Here is a 21,170-nt window from a genome sequence, read left to right as displayed (position 1 = left end):
CACATCCAATCATCCTTATGTAGAGATGACAGAATGGAATGACCCCGTGACCACTTGGAACTTTGATTTCTTCATGAATTGATTTAATTTGTTTAGATCCAGAACTGGTTTCAGGTCTCCTGTCTTTTTTGGCACTAAAAAGAAACATGAGTAAGTTATGAATCCTGTTTGGTCTGGTGGGACCTCTTGGATGACTCTTGTATACCAGCTTTTGAATTTCTTGTGTTGCAGCTTCTCTCTGACCAGGTGGAACATCAGGGAGTTTTTTTCTTTTGGAAATTGGAATCTGGGAAAAAGGTATGAAGTAAACTCTGGATATTATTTTTAACACTCAAGTATCTTTTGTTATAGCAGCCCAGGCTTCTGGGTGCAAGGACAAACATCTCCTGACTGCTTCCAGTGGTGGGCAGTCAGGCAGCACTTAAGGAGTGCTGAAAGGGTCTATCCAGAAAGGAATCTCAGGAACACTGAATCTGCGGACCTCATCTGCCTCGAGGATGGCATCTTCTTTTTAAACTCCCTCCTCTGCCTTTGAAGGAGTTGTCTCAACATGAATCCTGGAAAGCTCCCTGGGATTTGCGGAATTACATTGTCTTGCCAACTCTCTGATTCCTTGAAAAAGTTCACTGAGGGGTAGAAAATGTAATTCCTAGGGCAGATAAGGTCTTTCCAGTTCACTGCTGGTAAGCATTTTTTTCATAAAGGGGCTAAACAAGGATGTTCCATCAAAGGGAGCATTGATGAAAGAAAATTTGAAAGGCTCTGCAAAATCATATAGCTGCATCTGGCCATGTCTCTTTATGGCAATACCTGAACATGCCACCCATGAGGCACCTTCAGCTGCAGGAGAGATGAACCTCAAGGATGTATTGGAATTTGACAAAAAGAGAGTGGCCAGCTGAGAAGATCATTTAAAATACTCCACAGACATGGACTCAAAGAGACAATTTGATAGTTCTTTTGTCAAATCTTTCTTTAACCTTGTAAAGTGTGCCAGGTAGTTCAGGGACCTCAGGGTGAAGGTCAATGAACAAAATACATGCTTTCCAAATCTGTTCAGCACCCAAGACGCTTGGTTAGGGGGACGGACAGAGGAAGGTCAATGAAGAAAATACATGCTTTCCAAATCTGTTCAGCACCCAAGACTCTTGGTTAGGTGGATGGACAGAGGAGCTCTGGATTGACAGGGCCTCCTTTGCTCCATTGGGGTTTATCCTTTGGCAGAGACTAGGTCAATGAGCTCATCAGCCAGGGGAGTCACCCAAGACATAGATGGGCCAACACCAAAAGCCTCCAGAAATACAGAGTCCTCTGGAGAAAGATTGTCAGTGGAACAACCACATTTCTGTTTAAGGATCTCTAAACTGTCTTCAAATGAGACATCATCAGGTAGTCATTTAGAGGATGCTTCCTCTTCCTCAAAATCAGTATCTTCAGTTGAGATATTCCACAGGGAAAGCTATGTGCCTCCTCTTGCATGTTCCCTTCCAGTGGACCTCCTCAGAGGGATGTTCTGGGGAGGTGTCAGAAGAGAGGGAAAGTTCTTCAATGAGAACCAACTGGAAGCTAGGTGGAACTGGCTGTCCCTGTGGATGTGGAATAGGTCTGATGGAACCAAAGAGGGAATAAGGGTAGGATCTGAGGGAGGATGAGAGACCAGATATCTAGAATGAGGAAAAGACCCTTTCCAAAACCTCAAAGGCAGATGGACCCAGAGAAGCCGTGGCCACCTGCACCAGAGACAAATGTTCCAATACAGGTAGATCATGACTCAGACCTGATCTGTGCCTCAAGGAGGGAACCGCAACCAAGTTATCTAACGCTGAGGCTCTGAGGGGCAGGGATGGATCCAGCATTATCGGAGTAGGCCCTAGCCCCACAGATCCAATGTTTCCATTCTGGGACTTGTACCAATCCAAAGACAAAGGAACACAACTGGTTAGGGATACTGTTAGAGTCAAAGAAGTAATTCTCTTCAGATCCGATTCTGGAACTCTTGCAACAGTCAGATCCTTGGGCTCTGAAACTGAAGGATGGATCAGAGAAGGAGAAAAAACTGTGTGAGTAGTGGCAGGAAGCCTCACAGATCTAATAGGAGACACAGCCAAGATGACCCCCATCTGGATCTGGGCTCTGAAAATTTTTCATACCATCCTATCCACATCCATTTCAGAAAGACTCTTGGAGGACCTGAAGGATGAACTAGTTGATTGAAGTCTGGAATGTTTTTTAGGTGTTTGTATAGAAGCAGAATGGAGCCAAGGGGAGACAGGATCTAACAGAAACTCGGGTGAGTGAGTCTTTGGCATGTAACGTGCTAGGTTTAGGATCCAAAGATTTAGAATCCGTAATTTGAGTGGTAGGACTGGCTGAAATAACAATAGGATCTGAGGGCTCAAGATCCAAAAGTTTTGGGTCCACAGTCTGCCTTTTCAGATCAGACAAACTCAGACAATTTGGGAACTTTTGATGGTGGCTCCATGGAAGTCTTAGGAGACTTCAGAGACAAATGTTTCCTGTGCTCTGAAGGAGCTTTTGGAGACTCACTGGAAGTCTGAGCCCCTGAAGAGGATGAGGAAGGAAGCAAACTTTTAAGTGCAAGCTTTCTCCACCTGTCAGCTATGGCTCTTGAATTAAATCCTGCACAATTTGTACAGTTTGTATTTAAATGGGCTTCACCTAAACAACAGACACACTTCTTTTGAGCACCTGAGTTAAGAAATTTATGCCCCCAAAAATTGCACTTCTTGAAATCTGTCAGCTTGTTAGCTATGACAGTAAAACTCCACAGAGAAAAAAAATGTTAAAGTAAGGACAGATTTTTTTAAGGGAAAATACAACCAATGGTAAAAAAAGGAATACCCTTTTTAACAGGGTGGGAGTTATAGAAGAAAGGAAGAAATACAAAATACCAGTAATGATATGTTCAAGAGGTTACTATAAAAATAGTAGGAGACTAATGCAGAAAATCTGAAAACTAAGAGGGAGGTTTAAGTTTAGAGACAAAATGGCATGTGTATATATATATATATATATATATATATATATATATATATATATATATATATATATGTATATATGGGTCTAGGACTATTCACTGAAAGCACACTTCACTGAAACACATTTGACTGTGCACAATTCACTGAAAGCTCAATTCACTGAAAACGCATTTCACTGAAAGTTACATATGGCCTTTTCCCCACTGTAGTGCGACCTTGTAGTTAGAATATATAGTAAGGGGGGAGTGGGGGCACCGCCCCCACATTGGGGGGGTGTAGCCCCCTACCTATTTTAAATATTTTGAACTATACACATGGATATTTGCAATTTCAATAAATGACTCTTTTTTTAAACTTAATATCTATCCAAACTATGTGGGGGCTATGCCCCCCACACACCCCAATGTGGGGGGCGGTGCTCCCCACACCTCCCCTTACTATATATTCTAACTCCAGGGTTGCACTACAGTGGGGAAAAGGCCATATATAAATTTCAGTGAAATGTGTTTCAGTGAATTGTGTTTTCAGTGAATTGTGCTTTCAGTGATTTGTGTACAGTCATTTGACTTTCAGTGAAATGTGCTTTCAGTGAATAGTCCTAGACCCATATATATATAAGAGTAAGAATTTAGTGTAAGAAAATGCTGTGAGAGAAGGATCCCATATCCGTGCACAATGGCAGCAAACAAGATCTGAAGTGTTGAGGATGGAATGGGACATTATGGGTAGGGGGAGGAGCTCAAGAGTGGGATCCAAAACCTGTAGTATGTGGCTGAGTTGGATTTGAGGATCGGATCCATAACCCATTCGTTGAGGAAGAATGAGAAGGACAACATCAGATCAGCAAATTATGCTTACCTAGTTCAGAAGACATAATATTTCTGACATCTCTATGGCAGAGAATGGTGAACCCCCAACTATGGCCCAAGTGGTATGGGTTCAAACAGCAGTCAGTTGGCACTAAAGGAGCTAGCTAAAAGGAAGAAAATGATAGGGTATTAACCTGCTGACTTCTTTCTGAGGAGAGGGTTTAGGGATGTGTCTACAGAGATACACAGAACCATAATTTTCCCATTAGAGATTAGAGGCAGGTACTGGTAGCCAAAGTGTTGAGATTATATCACTTGGGAGGCATGGCTCCTTCCATATACACATGCACTACACACCAAACCTTCAAGCATTAAAGAGAAAAAAATCCAGTCCTATTGAGAAAGTACAGTTGTGTACACTTACCATAAATGTAGATGTTCGAGTGTATTCACTATTGCAGTCATCACACTTGGGTTATCTGCCTGCAGGTAGCCCTCACTCGGCCCGAATACCAGAATCTTAGTACTTCTGCGTCGTATGCCATCACTTCTTCCATGTCGTCAGGTTGTCAGGGGTATAAAACAGGCAGCCAATGCCATTACATCAGTTTTTCTTGCCCCAAATGTCAGGAGCCCCCAAATAGGGAGCTAGTATATGGTGGGGAACACCACCAGTAAAAAGTAAATACCAATGCCATTAGGAATGGCCATAGAGAGGAGATGTAGAAAGATAAAGAAAATCAGGGGGCTGGAGGGAGGGAAACCAGGACTGCAACAGTGAATACACTCCAACATCTACATTTATGGTAAGTGTACACAACTGTACTATGTTCTTCGTGTTTCACTGTTGCAGTCATCACACTTGGTTTGGTTCTCAAAGCTGAGGAAGGTGGAGGCAGTCAAGAAGGGTTAGGGCTGGCTAGTAGGCCTTGCAAGACTGCAGTAGCAAATCCAGCCCTGGATTTAGAAAAGATAGGTAGGTGGTAATGCTTGGTGAAGGTGTGTACAGAACTCCAGGTTACAACTTCCAGAATGTCCCTGGTAGGGACTCCCCTGAGAAATGCTGTAGAGGTGGAAGTAGCCCTAGTGGGATGTGGTCTGATCCCCTGTGGAGTAGGTTTCCCATGGTGCTTGTAGCAGAAATGGATGCAATGTGCAATCCATTTGGAAATGGTTTGTTTTGAAATGGCCTTACCCTCTGCCCCTGTAGCAAAGCTGACTAGCAGCTGGTCAGATTTTCTGAAAGGTTTAGTCCTGTCAAGGTAGAACCTGAGCTGTCTGTGCACATCCAAGGAGTGCAGGATCTTTTCCCCTTTACTCTGAGGGTTAGGGAAGAAGGTTGGTAAATGGATGGATTAGTTTAAAGCCACACTGGACACCACCTTAGGCATAAAGGATGGGTTAGTCCTGAAGGAAACCATGTCAGCATGGAAACTAATGAAGGGTTCCACAGCCATTAGTGCCTGAAACTCAGACACTCTTCTTGCTGAAGTTATGGCTAAAAGCAAGGCTGTCTTCCAAGAGAGGAATTTTAACTCTGCTGAGGCAGCAGGTTCAAAAGGAGGAAGTGTGAGCTTTTTCAGTACGAAGATATGGTCCCAGGCAGGGGTGGGTGCTCTCCTAGGGAGCCTTAAGTTGTTAACCCCTCTCAGAAACTGTTTGATGAGAGGGTGAGAAAATAGAAATGGCTCAGTATTATAATGAGCTGAGATAGCAGAGGCATGAATCTTAATGGAGGAGAAGGATAGGCCTCTGTGGAGTAGCTCTGCTAGGTAATCCAGGATTAGAGATAAGGAGGGCACTGTTGTGTCCTTCCCTTGAGACTGATTCCAAGAATAATATCTTTTCTACTTTTCAGCATAGGATTTCCTAGTACTAGGCCTTCTGGCTTCAAGAATGACGTCCAGCACCTGTTTGCTGAGGGTTGCAGGTGGGGTATTCAAGGTATAAGCCAGGCTGGAAGGTTTAGGGTTTGTAATTGTGGATGCAAAATCTGCCCCTCCTGCTGAAACAGCAGGGTAGGAGACTGGTGAAGGTGCCAGGGTAGCACTGTTGTCAGGCTGCATAAGTGTGGGTACCAGTGCTGGCGTGATCAGTCTGGGGCAATAAGAATTGCCCTTGGTCTGTCCTGTTTTATCTTGAGTAGTACTCTTGAGAGAAGGGGCAGAGGGGGAAAGGCATAAATTGAGAGGTTTTCCCATTGGAAGTATAGGGCATCTACCTTCCATGCCCTGTTGTGAGGGTTCCTGGTGCAGTATTTGCTCAACTGGTGGTTCTCGGGGGAGGCAAAGAGGTCCACCTCTGGTGACCCCCACCTCTGGATCAGAAGGTTGAAGGTGTTGGGCTCCAATTTCCACACGTGTGGGTCCAGGAGATTTCTGTTTAAGTCATCTGCTAGTGAATTTTGTTTGCCTGGCAGGAATTGAGCTTGTATATGCACTTGGTTGCTCAAGGCTGTGTTCCACAGGGCCATGGCTAACCTGCATAGTGGGTAAGAATGGGTTCCCCCTGCTTGTTTATGTACCACATAACTGTGGTGCTGTCTGTTTTTATAAGCAGTTGTCCTGGAAGGATTAGGTGTTTGAATGCTGTCAGAGCATTCTGTACAGCTAGCATCTCTTTTTGACTGATGTGCAGGAGAATCTGTCCTGGGCTCCAGTGGCCCTGAATGCATTTGCCTGCCATGTGACCCCCCCACCCCTATGCATAGTCTGATGCGTCTGTTGTCATGGTTTTGGCGGCGAGGGGTTGAGTAAAAAACAGTCCCTTGTTCTGGTTGCATGCTTCTGCCCACCAAAGGAACTCTGCCCTTAGACAAGGTATGATAGGAATGACTGTTTCCAGGTCCTGGAAAATGTTGACAACAAAGACTTTTTAAGTACCACTGAAGTTTCCTCATATGCAGTCTTGCATATGGAATTAGCAGAATACATGATGCCATGAACCCTAGGGCTTACAGTATTTTCCTTGCAGACAGCTGGGTTCTATTGGTCATTTGTTTGAAGTAATTTGTCAGATAGATCTGTTTTTCTGAAGTGAGAAATGCCATCTGGGAAGTTGTGTCCAAGCTTGCTCCCAGGGATACAATCTTTTGCCTGGGCACTAGTTGTAATTTCTTTTCATTGATGGTGTACCCCATTGAAGTGAGAAGGCCTTTTACAAATGCCAGGTGCTGAAGTAGCAATTCCTGACTGCCCACCTGAACCAGGCAGTCTTCCAAGTATGGGAAAAATTGGATATTTCTCTGCCTGCAGTATGTAATGGCTGGAGCCGGGCACTTTGTGAATGAATATTCTGGGCGCAGTAGATAAGCCAAACGGAAGTGCAGAGAACTGATGGTGCATAGAGCCTGCCCTGAAACGTAGATATTTCCTGCATGACTCCATTATGGGGATGTGCAGATAAGCTTCTTTTAAGTCTAGTGACTAACCAGGCATCCTTGGCTAGCACAGGGAGAAGTTGTTGCAGGGTAAGCATTTTGAATTTTGGGACCACCAGAAAGGTGTTGAGAATTGATAGATCCCGGATTGGGTGCCTAGAGCCCTCTTTTATGGGCACCAGAAAATGTCTGGAGTAGAAACTCTGACCCCTTTGTACTAGTGGAACAGGTTGAATAGCTCTGATATTGAGCAGGGAAAGTACTTGCTTTTGAGCCTCTGCCCACTGGTTTGGAGGAAGGTCTGGAAACCCGCTTGGGGTTGGCAGTGAATGGAAGTAGTATTTGTACCCCTGGGATACAATGTTTAGGACCCATCGGTCCTGAGTAATGGACATCCATTTTTTTGCATGAAGGGCAAGTTTTCCTCCTAGGGGCACAAGTAATTGGGCAATGCTGGGAAGGATAATTGATAAGTTATTGTGAACTTTTTACATAAGGGGGTGGCTTAACACTCCCTGTTTTTGATGTGGGGGCACTCCATTGTTTAGATCTCTGCATACTCTGAGACTGTAGTCTGGGTGGCCTGGTTCCCTGGGTTTGATCTGGGAAGGCCTGGAAGGGGCTGAAAAAGGACCAGTTTTTTGAAGGCCAATGCCTACTGAATCTAGGTGGCTGCACTTCTAAGAATTATTTGACAGTTTGCATACATTTAGCTTTTTCTTCCATCTTTTTAAGAACTTCTTCTGCTTTGGTGCCATACAAACAGTCATTATTTAAAGGAACGTCTAGTAATTTGGATTTGACATGATCTGGCAATGTTTGTTCCGTCAGCCAAGCATGCCTTCTCAGTACAGACCCAGTGACTGCAGACTTGCAAGAAGTTTCTAGGGCATCAAAGCCACACTGCAAAGTATGCTTACTAACTTGGTTTGAAGAATGCATTAGCTCTTGTAAATCTTTATTTTCTGCACAATCTGGAAGTAACAGCATTTTTTGTTTAATTAGTTCCATAATATGTTGCTGGTACTTCAACATGTGAAACTGGCAATTCAATGCACTGATGGCAAGAGTTGCAGAGGTATACACCTTCTTACCCCATCTGTCTAAAGCTCTGGAATCCCTGTCCAAAGGGGTAGGATTTTTGGCTGTAATAGCCTTAATACCTTTAGGTCCCTGGGAAATGGTCTCTGGATCAGCAGTAGGATTCTTGAAGAGAAATTTGTGGGAATCAGGTACTCTGCAGTACCTGTCAGGTTTCCTAGGGGCCGGGGGGTAATGTAACTGGAGTAAGACTGGATTCCATAAAAACATCATCTACAACATCCAGGACAGGGGGTATAGCTAGAGGCCTGTGCTGAGGCAACTCTAAAAATTCTCTGAGTCTCTTTCTGGACTGAGGACAGTCTTGGCATTCCCAGTGGAAATGCTCTCAAAGTATGCAAGGTTTCACCAAAAGAAAAATCCTCTGGAGAGGAGGCAGAGGGAATGGATTCCCCTGCATCTGAATCCTCATAGGCTGATAAGGGCATGTCCTGCTAACCAGAAGGGTCAGAGTCATCAGACTCCTGGTCTGTAGAATCATTAGGAAACTCAAATTTTTGTCTTTTAGCAGGGGGATTCTGGCTTCCCCTAATTAGGGTGATAAGGTCTTCAGCCATTCTAAGCATTTGATTTTGTGGCATGGGAGCTTGAGCATGCTCTTTGGTCATCGGTTTTCTAGGCGTTGTGCGTACTCTGGACCTAAGAAACTTGGTAGTTGTAGCTAAAAATGAAGTTGTCGGTTTGATCCGAACATCGGGAGGTCGAAATACACCCTCAGAAGCCGGTGCCTGCACAGTGGCTCCGGACCCATCCAAGGTAGAGACATCCACAGGTTCCATAGTCGAAGAAGCATCTTGCTGCATACTGGACTCCGAATGGGTCTCAGTAGAGGCCTGCAAATCCATAGAAACGGGCATCAGGGGCTGCAAAGGTGCTTCACTGAGTACCGGCGGACTGGAGACTAGATTAACGGAAGCGTCGTCGACAGTTTTGGACCTATGCGGTCTGTCTCTGTCTTTATCTTTAAATTTTTTCGGAAGATCAGTAGTCGTATGGCTTACCAAAGCCATTTCGGAATACGGAGAACAAAAGTGAAAGAATCTAGTGACAAAGATAGTCAGACAACTAATAGTTTGGGTGTTAAACAAGGCATAAAACCGACAGTGAGGAATGTTGTGGTCTGGGCCTAAACAGGTGATGCAGTAAGAATAAAAATCTCTGTGAGGTATTTGCTTTCCACATGCAAGACAATTGCTAACTTTTTCTGACATCGGTTAGAGCAAGAAAAAAGGGTCCCCAACGGGGTACTTAGCTTTAGAAGACTTCAGGATTACAAACTCGAAAATGAAAATTTCAGGTAGCGGCTGACCGGCACTTGCGAATTACTTTAGGGTCCTCGGCAAGAAAGACCAATGTAATGGCGTTGGCTGCCTGTTTTATACCCCTGATGTCATGGAAGAAGCGACAGCATCCGACGCAGAAATACTAAGACTTTGGTATTCAGGCCGACTGAGGGCTACCTGCAGACAGATAACCCAAGTGTGATGACTGCACAGTGAAACATGAAGAACATCAGCCTCGCCCAGTTTCCCAAATGCCCCAGTGCCCTGTCTGATTAAGTGACTTTCTCAGAGGCAAATGGAGGCTGAAGGAATCAAATCCAGGATTACCAGTTGCAGTTTGTTAGCAGCTCATAGCCTTAATCCTCTGCACTGACAGTCTTCAGTTAAAAAATACACAGCATTATAATCTGTCTTTTAACCTATTATAAACTTGTGCACAGTCCAAATTAACTTATTTTATGAATAAATATTCATCCAATACAAAACATTTCCTTTCCCAACATATCATTTATGCCTCTATAGTTTAATAAACTTGACAAATATAACAGACAACTTGACATAACTTCCTTCTAGAAAGGCTGCAACAACTAAATAACAGACCTGATGTCTAAAGATGGAGAAGTAATCCTGGGATCCCTCCTCAGTATGTGGGTCAGACATTAAGCAGTGATCTCTTAGACATGTATACCATTTTAGCTGGCTCTGACCAGATTCTTGAACCTGCCGCTTCTGGATACGAACTGTTACATAGGCAGTGTAGTAGTTCTTAAATAAAATTTCCTGCAGTGAAAGAAAAGGAACAGTTTATGCGGGCATAAGCATGAGAAAAGGCATGTATAAACTGTCTATGATCAATATATATCAAAAGTATTACCTCTCAGCAATGTAACTTATCTAAACTTTGGCTTAGTTACCTTCGCTAAGAAAAAAACAAAAAACAGATCCGGAACCCAAGCAGCAAGAACTGATGTTTGGAAAGGCACTGGTTAGTTATTTTGGGGGTAATAGTTTGCAAACTGCAATATGCAAGATATTACCCATTCCAGATCTGTTTAAAGTCCATGGAGAATAACTATGAAGGAGAGGCAGCCATTGGAAACATACGCATATATCAAATTATATTCCTGTTATGTGAGAAAATATGTTTTATTTGACCGCACATCATATATACACAATAAAGAGAGAAAGCTAATGTATTCAAATCAACAAATATATTTCTGCCTTATTTTATGTAAAGAAACATCTTGCAAAAAATTAAAATAAGCTACTTTTTTCACTGCAGCCACAGAACAGAAGTCCTTAAATATGGAGAAATGCAGAAAGTATAGTTAAGTAAGTAAATTTACTAAAAAGTACAGTTATGTAAGTTGAAATTACCATAACAGTAGATGCTCGAATGATCACTGCTGGAGTAACATTAACTTCTTCTTCTTTCGGCTTTTCCCGGTTAGGGGTCACCACAGTGGATCATCTGTCCGCTCATGATTGGAGTTTTTATGGTGTCGAGTTGCCAGCCGCTGGAGTAACATTAACTATGTGTGTTATATTCTGCCAAGGATATAACAGCTGTCCACTTTACAAAGCTTCAGGGCACCTTCTACACCCCCAAACTGTCAAGCAGCTTGAGCTGAACTGACTAAAAGACAGGTTTAAGTGTGGAGCCCTTCAGAGCATTCCTGCCAATAGACAGGAGGAGGCTAAGCCCTGAAAGGACAATACTAGGAACAACAAAAATATATGTCTTTACTGTATCCTATGTATTACACTATCCAACTGTGTGTATATATGCTTTTTAAATTATATTTGTACTAGTGTTTTATTTGGTGTTATTTAACTCTCTGGAACTTTTCTCCCCAGGTCTCCACCGAAAATGGGTATTTATTACCCAGTCGGACTTTCCCAATAAATAAATGTCATTAAAAAAATAAATAAAGAAAGAAAGAATAAATAGATAAATGTCCACATCATGGCATAAAACACAAGCCAAAAAACAAGGGGGGATGGAGGGAGTAGCTACTGCAGTAGTGATCATTCAAACATCTACTGTTATGGTAATTTCAGCTTACACAACTGTACTATGTACTTCACATTGATCACTGTTGCAGTAGCCTTAGCTATACGGGTAGATTACAACAGCTAACTACATTTGGGAGGTGGAAGGGAAAGGTCCAAGAGTCCCTGGAGAACGGCCCTAGTAAACCTTGATCTAGACCTAGAGAAGGAATCAAGCTTACAGTGCTTTTCAAAAGTGTCTTCAGAGGACCAAGTAACAGTTTTAGAATACTTCTAAAATCCAACCCTTTCCTAAAAAGCCACAGATGAAGCCAAGACCCTGGTAAAGGGGGCCTTGACCCTGCCTGGAATAAATTTATTATGGTGAGTATAACAAAAGGTAATAGCCTTGGACAGCCATTTGGAAATGGTCTGTTTTGACACAGGTTGTCCCTTGTTCTTAGCTTCACAAGAAATGAACAATTGATCCAAAGATTTAGTTCTGTCAAGACAGTACCTGAGTTGTCTGTAGACATCCAGGGTATGGAGTAGCTTTTCTCTCTCATTTTTAAGTTCAGGAAAGACAACGGGAGATGGACACTTTGGCTTAGAGTAAAATCAGATACCAATTTATGCATAATAGAAGGATTAGTTCTCAAAGAAGCCCTGTCCCTGTGGAAAAAAGAGATAGGGTTGACTCATTCTTAGAGCTTGCAACTCAGATTCCCTTCTTGCAGAGGTCAGAGCAATCAGTAACATTGTTTTCCATGTTAAGAACCTCAAGTCAGTCAAATTAGCTAGTTCAAATGGAGCAAGTGTTAGCTTTTCTAACACAAAATTAAGATCCGAGTGAGATGTCACTGATTTTCTAGGAGACCTCTTATGCAAAACCCCTTTCAAGAACATTTTGACATGAGACTGAACTGATAATGGAAAATCCATGGGCAGACAAGCTGACATGGCCAGTAAATGAATCTTGATAGAGGAATAAGAAAGGCCATAGGATAGTAACTCACAAATATTGTAAAAACAAAGAACAACTAACCCTGAATGGGTGCTGGTTACGTTGTTGGCACTAACTAAAAAAAACTTTTTCTTTTGCAAATATATGAGTTTCTAGTAGCAGGCTTTCTTTCCCCCATTAGCACCTGCTGCACATTCTCAGAAAACAGGTGCCTAAAAGGAATTAAGACCCCATCCTCCAGGCATTCACTTGAAGAAGATTGATGTTGGGTGTATCAAACACCCCTGGTCTTGTGTGAGTAGATCAGTCTGTAAGAAAGCTTGTGTTAACTGTCCCTGGCCAATTCAAAAAAAGGAAGAATCATGGCTGCCTGGGCCAGAAAGGAATCACCACAATGATCTTGGGGGATTCCTTCTGAATCTTCAGAAGTACCATGGATATTAGTGGAAAGAGTAGAAAGGCATACATTAACATTCCTGTCCAAAGAAAAAAGGCATCTGTCTTCCAGACCTTTTTGCACGGAGTCCTGTTACAGAATTTTGCCAGTTGATTGTTCAGACAGGAGGCAAAAAGGTCTACTTCAGGAATTCCCAACAGATGGATCAAATCATAGAAGACCCCCTGATCTATTCGTGAGGGCCTGCCCTGGTCCTGCATAGCTTGACTGCCACACAGTTTTGCTCTGACAGAATGTAGGATGGCTATAGAGTGAGACTGGGCTATATTTCAAGATAACATGGGTAGTCTGACAAGGAGGTATGATCTGATCCCCCCCCCTGCTTGTTGATGTACCAATGACTGTGGTATTGTCTGTAACCATTTGAAAAGTTCCCAGGGACTAAAGATTATTCAGAAAGCTTAGTGCCTTGATCAGGGCAAGCACCTCTTTGATATTTATGTGTTTGCGACTGTCCCTGGTGTCCCACACCCCCTACACTTTTACCTTTCCTAAAACTGCTCCCAAGCAAAGTCTGAAGCATCTGTGGTGACTGACTTCATTGGAGCAGAGAGGGAGAAGAGAAGACCTAGATTTAAGGATATCTGCTGTCTCCACCAAAAATATTTCACTTCTGACAAACCCCAGTACTGAGACCTGAAAACATAAGGGGTGTTGATGCTGGGACAAAAAAGTTTTCAGATACAACTATATCTTTCTCATGTGGAGGCTTGCCAGGGTTATCATGAGAATCATAGATGCCATGAAACCTGAAATCCTGAAGTATTCCCATGCAGTGACCAAAATATGAGTGGAAATGTTAAAAACAGATTTAAATAAAAATTTATTTTTTCCTGTAAAAGAAAATGTTCTTTGAACTGAGGTGTCTAGTTGGCATCCCAGGAACACAATCCTGTGTGACACGGGAGTCAAGAAAGAATTTTGTCTTTAATGCTAAATTGGAATACCATTTTGTGTAAGATGTCTCTCAGCCAAGACAGAGATTCCCGACACCTTTAAAAAGGCACTGCAAGTATAAGTAAGTCATCTACAGTAAATATGGAAAAATGTGGATACCCTGTAGCCTGCAATGAGCTATAATCAGAGCTAGACACTTTGTGAACATTCTTGGTGCAGTGGATAGTCCAAAAGGTAAGGCAGAGAACTGATGATGTGATCCAGACACACAAAACATTAAGAAATGGCAGAAGTGTAGATGAATAGGAATGCAATGATAAGCATCTTTTAAATCTGGTGTTACTAGGAAACTTGAAAAAGGAAGAAGAGGTAACAGGTTCTGAAGTGACAACATTTTGAATTTAGGCACCCTCACAAACAGGTTTAAGGAAAGATAGATGCAAAACTGATTACCAAACATTTTCTTTCTTTGGCACAAGGAACATCCTTGAATAAAAGCCCTTCCCACCTGGGAAGGAGGAACTAGTTCTATCACTTTCTTTGGACAGCATGTGATGAAGAACTTCTGGAAACAAAAGAGTCTGTTCTGTAGGATAAGGAATGACCCCAAGGAAAGGAGGAATTTCCTTCCACTACCATATGTAACCTTAATGAATGATTTTCAGAACCTATTTGTATGAAACAATCTATTGCCAAAGAGAAAAATGGAGATTCAAACTTTCTGGAAGAAAAAATGGGCCAGGATGGGACTGGGTCACAAGTTCTCTCAAATAGTAATTTAGACTTGTTACAGTGTCCTTGGTTTTGGGGATTTGAGACTTCTTTTTGGAACCCCTTGCCATTTCTGTTTAAACATATATTTACCTGAAGTTTGGCTAGGCTGTTTATTCCATTTTTTGCTAAAATTGGATGAGAAAGAAAATCACTTAGTTTGGAAAAGGAGCAATGAAAAGGGAATGATGCCAAAGAAGAGATTCCATGGATCAGCTTGTCCCTTTCACACATTTTTGATAACCTTTGCAGCAAATGGGCCAATCACTAAATCTATATCCAAGGGAGATTTAAAATCTAATTTTTACAGCACTTGGGAGGCTCTGAGAATGCAAACAAGCAAATCTCCTTAAAATAGCACCAGTGGTCAGAGCCCTGGAAGAAGTATACCGAGAGTTATACACATACTATAGACAATGAGTAGCAACTTGTGCAATGGAAGAAACCAAGTTATTTAAAGCAGATTGTTTTCACAAGATAAAACATTCCTCATACTTTCACAATTTGTTGGAAGAAATTTTAACCAATGAGTCTGACCATTTAAAATTCTGAAAATCAAAGTTGCAAAAGTATACATTTTCCCATACCAATCAATATTTTTCCATCCATATTAGAAAAAGTAGGATTGGAATTAAATAAGTGCTTAGCAGCAGTAGAATCAACAAAGGTTATAGCTGCTGGGTCAGATTTGGAAATAGCATATACAAATTCATAAGACCTATGTACTTTATACATCATATCTACTTTTTTAGAGACAGCTGTCTGACTCTCAGAAAAATTACAGGCAGTAGGACACACATCCTCTAAAGCAGGCAGGACAGGAGGAATGGGTGCAGGTTCTGAAAAATCCTTCTGTAACAACTCATGGTATTTTCTGAGGGACTGAGAAACTTCCACGTTCTACCACTGAAAATAAGGGGACAATCTAGCAATAGTCTCAGAGAAAGAGAACCCCTCACAGGGGGTATCAGAAACTGAGCTCTTCTCTCAATCTGAATCAGAAATATGAGGCGAAAACCCTGAATCCATCTCTGCATCTTCCTGTTCAGATTTAGACTCCTTAATCTCTTCAGAAAAAGAGGAATCCCTCTTTCTTTTACCAGAAACTACTTTACAAGAAGGATAAATAACCTGAATTAAACTCTGAGCCAGTCCCAATAAACTACTCTTATCCAAAGAAATTTGAGGAGGACGAGTTACATGCCTGGTCTTCTGTTTCTGTTTGACAGGAAAAAATGAGGCCAACTGTGTTGCTAATGGCAGTAGCTGGTATGCCTGGAATGGGCACAGTATTCTTACACACTAGGGAAACCTTCATTGTTCTCTCTCCCAAGACAGACAAGAGTGGCTCTCCCTTGCCCACTGAAAAGACTCCAACAGCTGCAGAGGACGTGGTTAACCCCTGTTCCATAGTGGCTGTAGGTGCTATACCAGAGGGGTCCGGGGTAAAAGATGAGTGGTTCAGGTACGACAAATGGTCACAACATAGTCACCCACCTGCAGCTAAGGCAAATTGCTAGCCTGCTGTGGTGGCAAAGGCTGCTTGCATAACCTTTTCTTTTTGTAGGTGGAAGAAGGACCGATCATTGGACCGGTAGTTTGTTCCATGACGTAGACAAAAATGGTGCCTCTTTCCCAGGGAAGACAAGCAGCAAATGCCAGTAAAACTACCAGTTCACAAAAGTTACTTTTTTGACAGAAAAAGAAACACAGTAAAAACAGTTAATGCATTCCTTCTGCTATGAAATTTGCACTGTAACATTTAATGGGAGGAGCCTATGTTTTTTGAAAGAATAAAATTATGTCCTCAAATTTCAAACAACTGTTCATATCTTGGGAACCTTAGAGATTACAACAAAATGTAAATTTCAAACTCTTCAGCACAAACTATTCTTACAGTGGTAGCATTCTTTAGGTTCTACATCTTAAACAGAATTTTATAAATCACAGTAAACACACTATTACATTTGTAATATTTTATAAACAACAATATCTCAGCAACCACTCAAGTTACACATATACTGTCATCAGCATGTGAAGCTAAGCAGTTCTGTTTGTGCTACTTGGTTGTTGAGATATTTATAAAAACATGAAATTTATGACAATATAAATAAATATTATATGAATAACAATTAATATATCTTTACCTGCACTACACAGAGGTCAAATATCAATACAGCTGTGTTTGCCATTGTGTAAACTTTAAAATGAAATATTTCAATACTTTGTATGGAGCATGGATTTGGAATTATTAATGCAAATGAGAGCAAGTGATACTAGATGCTGAGAGGCATCAGTAGGATGTAACTACAGAAACACCTGTTATAATGAGTTAAAACACTATGGCAACTGCACAATGGAAAAATAAACAATTTCTCCACAGAAAATATTTTCATTTAGTTTATACTACTTTTAAACTGACAGAAAGAATTAAATGTTCCATTTAAAAGAACATTAGAGTCTTGAGACAGTCTGTTAAATAACAACACTTCTAGCTTTAAAATAACTTTCCTGAAGAGGAAAGTAATAAAACGTCAATGAAAGTTAAGAAAATGGAAGTTTTATTTTCATGCTAAATGAGTTTATCTGTCCAGCAAAGAAAAGCACAAGCTGACAGTCAATCTTTAAAAGCCTCAGAGTAGACTCTTCGGCAGCAGTAAAGCTCTGGACTTAGAGCCCAAACTTCTTTCAGTCAGCTCAACTTCACCTGCTTGACAGTTTGGGTGCATAATAGGTGCCATGAAACTGGAAGCTGTCTGGCTGTTATATATCCTTGGCAGGATATAACCCATATAGCTAATGCTACTGCAGCAGTGATCAATATGAAGAACATAAGCAGATATTTGAATAGATCACTGTTGCACTAGCCTAAGATATATACGACATTCTACAAGGACTGGACCAAATGGCCAGCTTCCAAAGCTATAGGGCACCTTCCATGTGACCTAGCCACTGCACGGCTTGAGTAAAACAGTATAAAATCAGTGGCTAGGGCACCAAAACTTAAGAGTTTTCTGACCTCAGAAGAAGAAGGTGGTTACAACCTGCCAAATGGGAGCAGTACTAACAAAAATCCCACACCCCAGGATAAAAATAGCAAAATGAGAGGGAGATAGAGGGGGTGTGTGGCTACTACAACAGTGATCTATTTGAACATCTACTATTATGATAAGTTTACTTACACAACTGTACTATGTTCATAATTAGATCAATGTTGCAGTAATCCTCTCTATACAGGATGAATATGAGAGGCTAAACAGAAAAGGAGAAGGAAAAGGGATCAGAGTCCAGGAGCCCAAAGAGACAATCCTAGCTATACCTACTGTGGACCTAGAGAAGGAATCCAGTTTGTAGTACCTGATAAAGGTGTGTACAGATGACCAAGCTACTTATTCTACTATATTTCTAGAGTACACCTCTTTTCAGAAAGCCATAGAAGAAGCCAGGGCTATGATAGAGTATGCCCCAACTTTACCTGGAAGTGTCTTGCTATGGTGAGAATAACAAAAAGCGATAGCTTGAAACAGCCTCTGACAACTATTTAGAAATTGTCCATTTTGACACAGATTGTCTCTTTTCCTTACTTTTAAATGGAGCTGATCAGAAGTCCTGAAGGTTTTTTGAACTGGCAATGTAGTATCTGAGCAGCCTGTGGAGATCCAGAGAGTGCAAAATTATTTTTCCCTGATTTTTAGGTTTTTGAAAGAAAACAGGGAGATGAACTGCCTGGCTTAATGTAAACTCTGAAATAACCTTACGTGCAAAATAAGGATTTGTTCTCAAAGTCACCCTACATTTGTTAACAGTGAGACATGGATGACTTACCATAACAGCTTACAACTTGGATACTCTTCTTGCTGAAGTCAGAGCAATGAGTAACACTGTTTTCCAAAATAAGAATTTCAGCTTCTTCAGCAAGTTCAAAAGGAAACAACAGACATTTTCCCAATACAAAATTAAGATCTTAAGAATGATCCACTTGCCTTCCAGGTGGTCAGAATATGTAAAACCCTTTCAAAATCGTTTTCACTTGAGGTAGGTTAGAAAGGGAGCTCTAGGGGCAGATAAACAGGGAGGTCAGTCTTAACAGACAAGTAAGAAAGGCCAGAGGTTAATAACTCATGCAAATGCCATAGAACCAAAGGAAACTGAGCCTTAAAACAATTCTAGTTCTTGTCTTGGCATCAACTAGAATTTTTTTTTTCACTTACTGATATATATGATTTTCAACTAGCAGGTTTCTTTACCTTCTTTAATACCTGTTGCACATCCTCAGCAAAAGATGCCTAAAAGCTACTAACAATCATCCAGGCAGTCTCTGAAGAAGTTGAATGTTGGGGTGTAACACAGAATCCCTGTCTTCAATGAATAAGTCCATTCTGTGGGGAAGGCTGTGGTAATTGCCCTTGGCCATTTGCAAAGGAAAGGAGAATCACTGTTGCCTGAGCCAAAAGGGAGTCACCACATTCTTCTGTGGTGAGTCCTTCTAAATCTTTACAAAAATATGGTTATCAGAAAAAAGGGTGGAAAAGCATACAAAAACATTCACATTCATGGAAATGAAAAGACACCTGTCTTCCAGGCTTGCGTGCAAGCAGTCCAGGAGCAGAAATTCTTTAATTCTCTGTTGTGTCTAGAGGTAAATAGATCTACTTGAGGTGTTCCCCAGACATGGATTAATTCCTGGAATACCCCTGGATGCAACTTCCATTCACAAGGGTCTATCCTGATCCTCCTCAGCTTGCTGCAGTAACATTCTGCTCTGAATGAATGTAGGTAGCATGAAGGGACAGATTATGCAGAGTCACTATACTAGTTCCCAGGCTACCATAACTAGTTTGCAAAGTGGGTAGGACCTCTTTCCCCCCATTTGTTTGTATACCACATTATTGTGGTATTATCTGTGATTACTAGCAGAATGCCTGGAGTCCAAGTATGGTTTAGATATTTCAGAGCATTTATTAGAGTCATCACTCCTTTGCCATGTGTGTGTCTTAATTCATCTTGCTTCCCCCAAAGGTCTTGGACTTTCACCCCTTTGGACACAGCCCCTCAAGCAAAGTCTGATGCATCTGTGGTTACAAACTGAGTAGGGGCTGGAAGGAAAAAGGAGACCCGAGTTGAGAGACAAGTGATTCATCGACCAGAGTAACTCCTTTTCACAAAGCCTAACACTGCAATCTAAGATGATAGAGGATGCTATTCTTGGGCCTAAACTGATTTGATGAACCATTGAATTTTCCTCATGTGAAGTCTGCCCAAAGTAATCATGTCAACAGTAGAGGCCATGAAACCTAGAATTCTGAGATATTCCTTGGCAGATGCCAAGGTCTGGTTAGAAAATATCAGAAACTGCTCCTGGTAACATTCCAGTTTATCCTGAGGAAGAAAAGCAACCATGAGGGATGTGTCCAGTAGACATCCCAGAAACACTATCCCATGAGAGGGAATAAAAGAAGACTTCTATATGTTCTCTTAAAAATCCACGTTAAGAAAAAAAGGTTTATTTTTTTACCCAAGCAAGAGATTCTTAACAACTTGTAAAACAAATTGCAAAAATATGTCAGTTCTCTAAATATAGGGAAATATGAATACTCTGCATTGAGGTATTACAGGAGCCAGACACTTTGGAAATACTCTTGGTGCTGTTGACAAACCAAAGGGCAAATCAGAAAACTGAAACTGTAAACCAGACAAAGAAAATGTAAACCTCTGAAAAATTTGAGAACTGCAATGGGATGATAAGCATCTTTTAAATACAGACCTAAAAGAAAATGCAGTTATGGAATGACATACAGCAAAGACTGTAGAGAAAGCATTCTGAATTTTGAAATTTTAATGTGAAAATTCAGAAAAAAAAGGTCTAGGACATGTTGCCAGGTTCCTTCTTTCTTTGGCACCAAAAAGATTCTTGAATAAAATCATTTCCTTCTTACTTTTGAGGTGGAAAAGGTTCTATAACTCCCTGTGACAGCACCTGATTTTGAATTGGAAGGAACAGGGTGCTTTGATTGGATACTGGATGATGTAGAATCCCTTGAAAAGGAAGGGACTCTCACTGCCAGTTGTAGTCTTTGAATGATTCTCTCAATCAAGGTGTCTGACATTATCTGCTATCAGAGGGGAAAGTGAAGACCTAGACTTTGGGAAAGCTTTACAGGATTGCCAGGGTGGGATGGTGAGAACACATGGAGAGGCATACACTACATCTGCTTTCTTTGATTGTCCTTTGTTTTGGGAAGACATACTTCACCTTTGAGCCTCAATGCCATTGCTTTTTGAAATTTTGTTTGCCTGTGCTTTGCTGGAAATACTTTTATTCTGTTTCTTGAAAAAGGAACCAGAAATGGAAAAAAAAAAGTTTCTATTACACTTTGGCAAGGAGGTCTGAAAATCTGGGTAACTACCTGGATTAATTTTCTCTTTCATCAAACACTTTAAAGACCTCATCAGAGGAAGGATCAAATAACACTTCTTTATCCAGAAGGACCATTTGGAATCTCAGCTTTGACATCTTG

General features: G+C 41.3%; 1 protein-coding gene across 4 annotated transcripts in view; it reads right to left on the bottom strand.

The window, feature by feature from the left end:
- The window catches only part of NICN1 (nicolin 1), a 525,511-nt gene that overhangs the window by 342,139 nt on the left and 162,202 nt on the right, over nt 1–21,170 (bottom strand). For all 4 annotated transcript variants that reach the window (XM_044070573.1, XM_044070574.1, XM_044070572.1 and 1 more), the window contains one exon: nt 10,172–10,351. In XM_044070573.1, the coding sequence (XP_043926508.1) occupies nt 10,172–10,351 (180 nt within the window). The remainder of the gene's footprint in view (nt 1–10,171; nt 10,352–21,170) is intronic.

This window comes from Protopterus annectens, chromosome 4.part1, assembly GCF_019279795.1.
Source record: "Protopterus annectens isolate FY-2018-M chromosome 4.part1, PAN1.0, whole genome shotgun sequence".
NCBI classification, from domain to species: Eukaryota; Metazoa; Chordata; order Ceratodontiformes; family Protopteridae; genus Protopterus; species Protopterus annectens.
Note: the sequence above shows the minus strand (reverse complement) of the source record. Positions and strands in the feature narration are given on the sequence as shown.